The 13084-nt window shown below is 35.2% G+C and overlaps 1 protein-coding gene across 2 annotated transcripts in view; it reads left to right on the top strand.

The window, feature by feature from the left end:
• Positions 1-13084, top strand: part of LOC150098417 (WD repeat-containing protein 47-like) — a 218361-nt gene that overhangs the window by 151632 nt on the left and 53645 nt on the right. For both annotated transcript variants that reach the window (XM_090404658.1, XM_090404657.1), the window contains 2 exons: positions 11123-11293; positions 11562-11702. In XM_090404658.1, coding sequence (XP_090260784.1) covers positions 11123-11293; positions 11562-11702 — 312 coding nt within the window. The remainder of the gene's footprint in view (positions 1-11122; positions 11294-11561; positions 11703-13084) is intronic.

The following is a 13084-nucleotide window of genomic DNA, read 5'->3' as shown; positions in this document are numbered from 1 at the left end:
AAAAAGTTGGGCTAAAAAATTTGTGTAGTTTTTTGGAGAAAAAAAAAATCAGGAAAAATTTAATATTGGATATAAGACAATGTGCTTTTTAATGTATACTGCCTTGGAATAGATGAACTCCTGCCATGAGTAGGAAATTATCCTTTATTAGTACATTAATAAACCATACTATTACAATATGTAGAAAGGTTTCATTTGGTGAATAGTTATCTATAAATGTAGATAAATGATTGCCAATAAAGAAATTTAGAAACTAGAAGCTCATAAGAGCCTTGGTAGTGTAAAGTAAAAACATAATCTTCAGCATAAGCTTCCTTGCATTAACTCGCATTTCTGCCAAAGAAAATTGTTCTGGATTAATTAAAGCTCCATTAGACTTTTATCACTCACAAATAAGAGGTTTCAGAATCTATAGCACATTAGTGTCATGTGTGACCAAGGCCTAAGGGAGGAATCTATTAAGAGGTTGTAGTCCTTGAGAAATACTTTGTGAGGAAGGCTCCTCCAGAGAATAGAGGTAAATGGAATGAAAGAGGTTTAGCAGAAGCAGATATGGTGAATTAGTTGAACTGTAAATGGATGTTTATCGGTTGCTATTTATGTAATCTTTGCAGAAAAGGGAAGGATGGTGGATGCCATGAACAGAACCCACTGAAGTAAATTATACTTAACTAGAAATCTGCCATCATAGTTTGCTGAGTGGACAGTATATCCATTCTTCAACTAACAGGATAAGGATTCAAATCAAACTGTGGGCATATTTGTGAATGTCTTTAGGTGGTAGGTGATTTTCGTCTACAGTGCAAAGACCACCACTCTGCTTACTGGAAGCCTGTAATGACTTGAAAAAGTTTCATGTCTGATCCCCAGAGTACTTTTCTGGATTATTTGACCTTTAGCAGACCTGTGGGACTAATTCTAAATTACTATAGGTTTAAAATCTTTTTGCAGGCGAGACTCATATTAACATTAATTTGTACTTTACCTAGAGCATGAGCAAACATGTGGTGAAATATCTTCTCAACTAGGCTATTTAGAGGCATATAGAGGCAGTTGGCACAAATAGGCAGTCTGGGTTGACTCTTGCCATAATGCATGGCATCAGAAGGGTCACTATACAGATTAGTTTTAGACTTCTATTGAGTAAAAAAAATATATATGGAAAGTTTCCAAAGACTATGAATGATCTAAAAAGATCACTCTAAACCTGTTCCTCAATAGGATACACTTTTTTTTGTATGGACAACGCTATGCCAAATCCCAACTTTACTCATTGGCAGCCTACTCGAGGCATACATCAAGGTCCCTCATCAATGCAGCTAGGCCTCTGAAGATACCAAGAGTGAACCTCACTGACAGAAGTCATATTTCTAGTGAAGGAAAAGGGAGAGTAGCAAAATTACCCCAGAATAGACCTAGTTTTAACAGGGTTTTGGTCAGAAGGAAAATAAATTATACTTTACATGAAATTATATTCTTGTTTTCATCCTTCTTATCTCCAAGCATGAAGAAATGGAAGTTTACCTGTTTCATAGCTGTGCTTCTTGTGCATAAGTGTGCAGGCTGATGATCTTTCCTGCAATGTATGACATGCATGTCAAAGAAAGGAATATGCTATGCATGTCCAAGAAGGGAGTGTGCTGTGCATCATGGAATACAAAATATTAAAGCTGGATTTAGGTAATTTTGTAATTGTAGCTGAAGGAGCAGGCTCTGGGAAGGACAGTGTATTATGTCTATTAATTGTGGGTGTATGTTCTTCTGGCTGTTTGCTTTTTTTTTTTTTTTTTTTGCAAAATGATACTTCCTTATGAGACTGATTAACTCACCTTCAATTAAAGCCCTCAAGTTCTTCACATCCTAAAGAAGATTCAAACCCACATCTATCAAGCCATAAGACATCATTGTTACTGACTGAGAATGTGAAACCAACTACCACTACCTACAAATTATATACTAGTCTATAATTTCTGTAAGTTACATTGGCAAGACCTGCATGCAGAACCATGCATCCTCTTTAGATTATCATATTCTTATCCAGCATTCATAAATTCTGGCCTTAATCAGCCTTTCCAATACCTTAACTGTTACTCCTGAGTAATGATTGGTCTGTAATTTACAGTTCTGTTTTAAAGCCTCCTTCATGTAATGGAACTATCTTATCCTCTTTTCACTCCCTTAGGACTTTGCCTGCCAGTGCTCTGCCACTTCTGGCAGAGCACTGGCTCTCCACTTCTTGTACTGGGACAAAAGAAGTGGGAGTAATTTGTCTTACATGTGCCAATATCCCATCCAATCCTTTGATTGTATCCACTCTGTGATTTCATAATATCCTAAACACCTCTGTTTCTTCTAGCTTTATTTTCACATCCTTACAAAGTCACCTTCCCACCATCTACATTTGTTCAAGTTATCCTTCCATAATGATTCCTTCTTTTAAATATCCACTTAGCAATTAAACGCTTTATGATTTATTTCAGCCAGTTTAGTTTAATTTACTTTCATTATTTCATTTTACCTTTTTTAAATTGCTGGTCGCCCTTCTTGCCAGAACTCTGTACTGCTCATGAACTTTTTCAACTTTCATCTTGCATTATCTTCACAACATTTCTCTTTGTAACCCCTTTTTTAACGATGCTACTTATCTGTTTAACTGTGGGACTGGATGAGAACTGGCCATGCCACTGATGTGGCTACTTAATGAAAGACTTGCAACTGAATGAGACTGAGGAGTGAAATAGCCAAAATGGTATTTGACAATCCATAGGATTTCTGCATTACTGAGGACATAGAGATCAGAAGGTGGTAGTTCTATTGTATAAGGTCAGATCACATCTGGATCACTGTGCTCATGTCAGGCCACTGGAATTTAAAGGGAATGAAGTAACTTTGGAGGGAGTTGAGATGCAGATAACAAAAATGGTATAGTTATCAGTATTGTAGAATGTGTAACAGATAGAAGATGAAGGGAGTGACTGAGACATCTAAGCTGTTGGGAGGTATTTATTGGTTGGAATTGGGGAGGCATTTTGATATAGCAAAATGAAGGTGAGAAACAAGGACAAGAGGCTATCTCTGGAAGTTGCAAAAGGAAATGATAAAAGTGTTAGGGGTATGTTTTTCTTTTTACATGGTAAGTGGAAGAAGCAGCATGGAATGCATTTCTTGAAAGGATAGTGAGATAGATAGTGAGTTTAAGGAATGGCATGATAGACTGACATACCACTCCTCTCACTTACTCACCTCCCACAATGATTTCATGGAGGTCCTAAATAATAATAATAATAATAATCCGTTCTGTATATGCAGTGTGGTACTCTTTCCTTCAAATATTCCATGACCATTTCTCATGTACTGCTAATTTTCCTCTGCAGTTTTTTTTGTGCCATGCTAAGAACCTGCACAGAAATGGATTGACATACAAGATGTACTTTGTCAGAAACAGCATGGGTTTACTAAAAGGAGGTCGCATGCTAGTAATTTGCCCATTTCTTTTAAGTTAGGGTAGTCTCAAACCAGAAGATTCTATGGTCAGAATGAACTCCGTGCTGTGCTAGACCAGACTTCTCAGACTTTTTGTAGATGAATCTGTAATTTTTCCTTTGGACAAAGTATACAAGAGATGGCAATCACAAGGAACTTGGTAAACACCTGAGAGGAACAGAGCAGACCATTTATCCTTGGTGAAATGTAACCAAGAAGTGAATTTGTTGACAGAAAAAACATGATCACTAAATAATTTCTTGAGGATATTTGAAATTGGTTCAGAGATTCTAGTCACATAAGGAATTGGAACTCTCATCTTTGTACAGGTTCAGGATTCTTAGAAAGAGGCTTATAAAAGTCAAGGATGCACTGAATCTTCTGTGAGAAGATATTCTGTTGCATAATATATTGGATGTTGTAAAGTTCTAGTTTGAGATCATAAGGGTTCAAGAAGTATAATTTAGAGCCCTTTTTTTTTTTTTCCTATGAACAAACTCACTTCTTTGTTACCTTCTATCAGGGGTAAACAGTCTCTGTCCCTCCCAGTGCTTATCAAGTTCCTTGTGATTGCCATCTCTCTTACTTTGGATAGACAGGATGCTTTATTTAAGGACTATAGTAAACATGAATCTTATTATTTATAAAAAGCCTGAAAAGTCTGGTTTAGTATGCTACTACACATTGCTGTTTTTAATTTGAACATTTGTTTCAAAAAGAGCTGAAGCACTGCTACTGAATCACCCTAACTGAAACCACAATGACTGTCTTTCTTTACCTAAAATTTGGGAAAATCATATCCTTATTAGTTGCAAGCAGTATTCTGTTTTAGATCACACCTAGCAATCTAGTTACTGTATTACACTAGTGCATGTCATATCTTTTGATATCTATTGTTATTTTTCCTTGTTGAATTCTCTGCTGACAATCTGTTTTATTTAGATTGAATTTGATTTAATAAAGTGTTGTAAACCTCTTGTATCTACATGTTTGAGTTTTTGTTTTGCATAAATTGCAAGATATAATGTTGGAGTATAAATTATTGACTTGCATAAGTGAGTAGCTGATGGACAGGTATCAGAAAGTGTCATATTATATGGAGAAGTTAGTCTGCCAGATTTAAGGTGACTGGTGGACTTAACATCCTCTATATATCTCTATATATCACTTTCTAATAGCTGTTCATCAGCTTCTCACTTATCCAAGTCAATAGTTTATATTCCAACATGGTAACATATCTTTCAATTAACTGTGGTATTATTCCCCAGAACTGGTTCCCTAGGGAACCAGTTCTGGGGAATTACAATGTAGGGAATCATTGTAATACAGTCTATATGTTAATAATATTGAGAAGGTCCAGGCAGGAGATGTTTGATTGTTTGGATGCAAAGATAAATAGGACAATCAGGAATGCTACTGATATTTCTGATACTAATATACAATAATGACTGTTCAGTGTTAGTAACTGTAAAGTTAAGCACATTAGCATATTATATTGGTGGGATTATGCTTAGAGAAACTGATGAGGCTGGGGAGGATCATGAAGTTATGATGGATAAATTATGTTGTCAACAATTTTAAGCCAAATTTGTAAAGCTTAGCTACTGCAATTGTGGATGTGTGTGTTGATGCTATGGCATGGTGAATAGTATCTTTTTTCTTGTCCATCTTCTTTTCTCAAAAATTTTTGTGTAATTTTTGTAGGAAGTTAGTATATTACTCACAGTTTATAGTTTGACCCTTTGGGAGATAATTGATCATTATTATTTCCTTGGAATCCTAGAAGACTTGTCATGACTTATGCAAAAGCATTTCCATAATTAGCTAAAGGAACTGCCTTTGTTTACTTCAGACATGGATATTTGAGTTGTTACCATTGTTTTTGATTGATCTTTCATCTCTGGTTTATTGTGGTAGATCCAAGTCTCATCAATGATGACAAATCTCCTCAGAAAATTGGATTGATTCTTTATTGAATGCTCTGAACAATATCGAAATTTGATATCGAAAGTATTTGTGGTCCATTGTCAACAAACATAACACTCACTTTGTGGGCACCTTTGATATATACCTGATTCTTGTGTTAGCATATAGTGTACCCATTCAGTTGAGATGCCCATACATACCCTTACCAATTTTGCACTTTAATTTAGTTCAGCACCATAACATGGATTTTTTCAATGGTTTATTCATTTGTTGTGTATAGTCATCTTCAGGACTGTACTTATGCACAGGCACACAAGGTTCTAGCTGGGGAATGCATAAAATTAGGGCTAATTTAAGAGTCAATGAGGTGGCCCCTGGAGCACTAGTGCCTCAGGCCCTGCCCACCTCAGGAAAAGTGTAAGTGTGGCCCAGTCATCTTCCATGTGTAAATATAGCTGCCCATGTCAGTTTTATCAGTTGGAGTTATACTTTTCTTTATATGATGATAGCATAACAGTCAGTGTTTTCCATTTTTTTAAATAACTGCTCAAGATGCTGACTTTAACACGTTCGCTGCCAACTACGAGTATACTCGTAGTAGGTGAACCTGCTTCACAAGCCAGCTACGAGTATACTCGTAGGACGCTTACCGCCGGGAACGAGGTTATTGTAGTGACCTTGAAGAAGCCAAAATGCTTGGCTTGTGGGGCTAGCATCAAAACTGTGTATTCCCATAGACCGTATATGCTCCGTACAAGCCAACTACGAGTATACTCGTAGGACGTTTACCTCCGGTAACGAGATTATCGTACTGACCTTGAAGAAGGAAAACTGATCGGCGTAGGGGAACAGACCATGCCAAAGTAGCGTGGCAGCGAACGTGTTAATGGGCCAAAACAATGGCACAACTAAAAACTACTTGTGTGATGAAATTTCTCCTATGTTCATACTAATGGTTGAAAGGTTAGAATGCTAAAAATATTTTGGCAATTTAAGCATCATCTGTCAGGCCATGAACTTTTCAAACATCTCACTTAATCACCCTCTCCTAATCAGATCTGTTAATTAAGTATTTGACAGCTCCAATTTTCTGGGAGAAATGCACAGAATTTTGTATATGTGGCAGTGAAGTTAGATTTCTGATATGTATTGGTTGACAAAGTATCAGAAGTTGGACAGGTAAATAAGATATCCAAGAAGGGGTAAACTTCCAGAAATCTCATTCTCCATAGTATAGTGAATATGCCAATATACTGTTCGTTTCATATAGGAAGGCAGTTAGTTAATTTTCAGAATGAGGCCCATCTCTATTCAACCTGTATACAAGTGACATCCTTTCAGCAGCTAGTCAAAAATTTATCTACACTGACAACAGTGATTACCTCTCAAGACAACACCTCTTGATGCTTTGAGGAAACTCAGAGCAAAAATCTGAGATCATTGCAGAACTACAGTCATCCCTCGAGTTACGTCCTTTTGAAAATACATCCATGATCCCATAAGGGAATAAATAACATTTTTAGCTATATATAGAAGACCTGAACCAAAAGTGCATACCCCTTAGCACTGTGACTATAATTGCTAAGGCACTAAGTCTCTTCAACATGTTAAGGAGAAAGCAGAACCCGATTATGACTACGAATTCAATCCTTCTTCCAGTTGGTTCATGAGATTCAAGCACAGTTTTGTACTGCCTAGTGTGAAAATGTATGGGAATCTGCAAGTGCTAAGAGGGCTGCCAAGGAGTTTGTGGAAAAATTGGATAAAATTATTATGGAGGAAAATTATTTGTCACAGCAATTATTTAATATGGATGAGATGTCCTTGTTTAAAAAAATGCCCAAGCGAACATTCATCCACAAAAAGCTGAAATCTATACCTAGTTTCAAAGCTCTTAATGCCCGTATTATGATTCTGTTACGGGTAATGTGGCTGGATACAAACTGAATCCATTTGTGATATGGCACAGTGAGAATCCACGAATCTTCAAAAACATTAGGAGGTATACTCCCAGTTCATTATCGGAGCAATAAGAAGTCATGGATGACTCAAAAATTGTTTGAGGATGCCTTAATCAACTGTTATGCGAGTGAAATAAAGAGTTATTGTGTGAAAGAAAATGTGGAATTTAAAATTTTATTAATTCTGGATAATGCTCCTGGGTCCTCCGTCTTCTAAGTCTTATACCAATGATCTTCACCAAGTTCAAGGTCATGTTTCCCCTCCAAACACTACTTCATTGATCGAACCGATGGATCAGGGATTTCTTGCAGTGTTTAAGGCTTATCTATGGACAACTTTTTTACAAGCCATTTCTACCACTAAAGGAAATGACTAGACTCTCGTGCAATTCTGGAAAACATTCAGTATTCTTCATGCTATTATAAATATTAATAAGTTTTAATAATGGCAAACCGTGAGCAGACATATAAATACAAAATTAATAATGGAAAAATTCATCTAAAAAGATTATTTAATAGTATTATTTTCGCCTGTGTGTCACAGGCATCTTCAGTACATTTTAAGCTCAAATTAAACAATAACTGACAATTCCAAAAAGCGCCACCTAAGTAGCTAGTGTAAGATAACTAACAAGGTCAATAAATTTCCTAAAAAATTATATATACAATAAAAAGTTAGGAAAGATTAGCTGAATTCTAAAGTACTATCTCCCATAAAGGGGATAGACATAAACCATCAGATCTGTTTAAGTTAGGCGAGTAAAGTAAAGTTTCACATGTTTCTTTATAAAGCTGTTCCATGAGGAACCGACTTTTGTGAAGGATCTTGCTTTTTCCAATGAACTCTATGTCTAGTGATGATGGCATGTTCTGCAAGTCCAGACTGTTCAAGTTCAAGGTATTGAATAAATTTTGTTGCCTTTCGACCATTCGGAAAAATCTCCACCTTTCTCACTTCTCCTAAGGACAAGCTTCCATATCTTAATTATCCAGGTGTTTACCAGATTCCTTGCTCTTGTGATTATCTTATTTCGGACAAACAGGAAGATCTGTCTCTATTTGGCTAGAAGAACACCAGTCTTATATTCAATACCTTGAACCTGAACAGTCTGGACTTGCAGAACATGCCATCATCACTAGGCATAGAGTTCATTGGAAAAAGACAAGAGTCCTTCACAAAAGTCGGTTCCTCATGGAACTGGCTTTATAAAGAAACATGAAACTTTACTTCACTTGCCTAACTTAAACAGATCTGATGGTTTACGTCTATCCCCTTTGTGGGAGATAGTACTTTATAATTCAGCTAATCTTTCTTAACTTTTTATTGTATATATAATTTTTTAGGAAATTTATTGACCTTGTATATATATATATATTAATAATATATAATGTAAAACAATATATATATACATCTCTTAAAAACATTGTTTTTTTTAAAAACTTAAAAACTATCCCCCTTTCTATTAACATATTCGCCAGTAAAATAGCCTTTCGGCTTATTAAATTAGTAATTAACAATAAATATAGGAGTACACCACTTCGGCAATTCGATAGTAGAGGTATGTAAGTTCATGTTCACTTAAAACCTTGATATTCCAGGTCTACCTACTCACTGATGAGACCTCAAAAAAGGTTGAAACCGGTCTGGATAAAACAATATATATACATCTCTTAGGAGCTGGGTTTTACATTATGAGAGAATATTAAAGTTAGTGACAGAGCTTGCTCCACCTTTGCATGGAGTTTCCCTGGTGTTGTACTACCCAAACCAGTGATCATTTACACTTGGGCTCGCTGATAGTTTTTTTGGCATGAAACTCTGTGGATTTCGATCCGAGTTTCGTACCCGGCTATAAAAACAAAGGGATTTACTATCCCCCTTTTATTAACATATTCGCTGGTAAAATAGCCTTTCGGCTTATTAAATTAGTAATTAACAATAAATATAGGAGTACACCACTTCGGCAATTCGATAGTAGAGGTATGTAAGTTCATGTTCACTAAAACCTCGATATTCCAGGTCTACCTACTCACTGATGAGACCTCAAAAAAGGTTGAAACTGGTCTGGGTAGTGACCTCTTCTCATAATGTAAAACAATATATATACATCTCTTAGGAGCTGGGTTTTACATTATGAGAGAATATTAAAGTTAGTGACAGAGCTTGCTCCACCTTTGCATGGAGTTGCCCTAGTGTTGTACTACCCGAGTGATCATTTACACTTGGGCTCGCCGATAGTTTTTTCGGCATGAAACTCTATGGATTTCGATCCGAGTTTCGTACCCAGCTATAAAAACATAAAGGGATTTACTATCCCCCTTTCTATTAACATATGCACCAGTAAAATAGCCTTTCGGCTTATTAAATTATTAAAGCAGATCCTCAGCACCACTTCTGAGGTGCTGAGGATCTGCTTCATGTTTTTTATTTTTATTTCATTAGGGAAAGCAGTTGACATGAACTTGTAAGATCATGTTGGGGATATAAATAAGAAATTAATTCCAGACATAGAAATTTTGGGGAAAAATTTTGATTAAAGAGAAAAGTTAATAATAATGATAAATGCTTTCTGGTTTTCTGTTTGACATGGACTATTCATTACAAACACCATATTCCAACATAAAGATGTGCAAAAATTCACTTAGTTGTCAGTTGGAGACTCTTCTTTTAAGCTGCATCCTGAATGAAAAACCTGTAGAAATGTAAAATATTTCAGCTATATTAGCTAGGTATGGTGAACAGTGAATTGAATAAATGTATGTGTAATGAAAGAGAAAATAGCCAAAACACTTGTAATATACAAGACAATATTCATACCAGTTTTAACTTGCGAATAAGTTGGGTTAGAAATAAGACATCGATTGAAGACTTGAGACTCCAAATAAGAGAATTCTGAGAAAAATGAAAGTGAACAAGCAGCTTCAGTGGCAAAATCATAAAAAGTAAGTTATCAGAAAGAATTTGATATTGTTAACCTTGGATTACATCCTAAGATTAGTTTTGTCTTCCCATAAGGATAACTAATCTAAAGTGGTAAGATCACTTAAACAGAAAGATAAGGAAATGTTAGTTAGCAGAACAGGATGCTTGTTTGATGCCAGCATGGCAAGAAAGAGACTTGGGAGTAAGACCAAGGTTAGGTGAATTGATGTGGTTAGTGGTATCTGCTTTAGAAGATCTGGCAGTATTGGAGTCCTGACAAATAAAATTAATTTGGAAGAAAACTGTGAATAGGACGCTAGCAGTTCAGTCAGCTCTCACTATATAGCAAACATTGTTTTAATAAATAAACTCAATAAACTACTGAAAAGCCCCAAAGTTGCATTGCTTTGTTAAAGGAAACTCACTGTAGCAAATATCCACTATAACAAACAATTCTTCCTGTGGCCCCTATGAGTTAGCTATAGTGCTAGTCTACTATATTTAAATCAATCACATAGCATTATCATAGTATCCTGTTCACCCTTTGAAGGTACATGTCATAAATTAATGACACACACACACACACACACACACACACACACACACACACACACACACACACACACACACACACACACACACACACACACACACACACACAGAGTGGGGGAGGATATGATTTTTCATGTTTGGGTTTTAAAATTTGAGATGTGTAGTGGATTTTGGTAGGGTAAAAAAGCTTGAAAAAAATTACATAATTACTTGTATTTTATCTGAGTAGTATATCATGGAATTAATCATGTGCTTTTTTTCTCTTTTCTCTCTTCAGGAAATGAAGCAGAACTTACAATGCATGATGGAACAGTAAGAGATATGTGTTTCATAGAAGATTTGAGTAATAGATCTAGTCTTCTCATAACGGGAGGAGCTGGAGATTGTAAAATCTATGTTACTGACTGTGAGACTGCAACACCCTTTCAAGCATTGTCAGGACATTCAGGTTAATGTCATTTATATAGGTTTAATTCATTATACTTTTTTCATTCTTTAATTATGTGACAGGATAATTAATTCTAAGTCATTCCATGAAAAAATATATTTAATTCCTAGTATTATGAATGTTTAATTATGAAATATAGAAAGAATTATAGTAGATAATCTCACATATTAATAGTAACAATATAAATATGGCATCAAACAGTTGTGTAAGAACAACATATTTGAAAATATTTTTCTCACTTCATATTGAAATCTTTCAATTCATATAGGCCATATTTTATCACTGTATACTTGGGGAGGAGCAATGTTCATTAGTGGATCACAAGATAGGACAATCAGATTTTGGGATCTGCGAACTCGTGGTTGTGTACATATTGTAACTCCACCACCTGCCTCGGGCTCAGGACCAGGTATGTTAACAAGGATGAATAATTTAAAACTGTGTAAATTTCATACTAAAGAAAATCAAATATACTAATTAATATACTTCACTTGTATTGTGTAATATTGTGATAATATCAATATTCAAAATATGATACTTCTTTTACAAGAAGTTTCTATGCATGACTTTTGCACTGATTTAACCTCAGTAGCATCCTGGATCTAGCTCCCACTCATGAGACCTCAGTAAATGTCAAAAGCAGCCTATGTTATGATTCTTCCAATGATGCATAGCAATTTACACATCAGAAAGGAGGTATACTGTACATTATGGGAACATGTTTGATGTGAAGTTAACTTTATACAAGTAGCTTAGTCATGAAGATAATTCATGTACATCCTTGAAGGACTAAAAAATAATATAATTGTTTGTCTCGTATAATTTATTTTTTATTTAATTTTCTGTATTAGTGGATGTTTTAAATTTTTTTAATTATTAAAAGTAATAATTTTTATTTTTAATATGTGATTAGCTCATTATGAAAGCAACTAGAGCTATGATGCACATAGCATGCTAAATTTTCGAGTGCATATAGGTAGGCTTCATGATATAAACAACACCTAAAGAAAATAATTTATTATTTAAACTTAATATTTCACTTTCTAATCAGTATCATTAGAGCTCAAATTTCAACTATAGTCATCAGCTGTAGTAGTATTCATTTAGATGGTTGTTGAAACAATTCAGATTGTAATTGAAAATAAATTAATATCCTAACAAGGCACTCTCTATGGATCAGATAAGTTAATTTAGAAAATTCAAACTAAATGTGGTCTTAGGATTGTCTCTCAGAACTTTTGGCAGATTAATGCAGTCATATTTATTGAGTTTAGGGTAGTGCTTTATAGCTGATGTCAATTACAAAAATAGTGTCTCACACCTATTCTTCCATTTATTTCTGTGTGAAGGAATATCCAGAGCATAGTTTGCTGATACTAACTTGCCATATAGGGTATAGCAGATGTAGTTTTTCTTCAAGCCAGATATTAACAAATTTACCAGTCTGTTCAATCCAAGCTAAGTTGTTTGATGAACCTTATACACTCTAGAAATGTGCAAGAGGATGAAGTTGATCCTTAGTAGAATGGATGAAGGTTGCTAGCTGGACGTGTAGTTCAGAAGTAGCATGGAAATTATATGTAAGGAGAATTTTAGTTCTTTTCTGATGTACCTTGAATATATGGGATAGGAATAATTTTACTCTTGTGATCAAAATAAATGATCTTGTGTGTTGGTTGTACATAGGATTGATGGGAAGGAGGGGAGCATGTAACATTTATCTATGATTTAGGAGTTGTGGCCATTACCTAAAAATGTTAAGAAGATACTAACTAGACTTCAGTGGCAAGG

This window comes from Typopeltis vanoorti, chromosome 15, assembly GCF_054136105.1.
Source record: "Typopeltis vanoorti isolate ZY-2024b chromosome 15, IOZ_Tvanoo_1.0, whole genome shotgun sequence".
Taxonomy (NCBI): Eukaryota; Metazoa; Arthropoda; class Arachnida; order Uropygi; family Thelyphonidae; genus Typopeltis; species Typopeltis vanoorti.
This window is presented reverse-complemented; position numbering and strand designations above follow the sequence as displayed.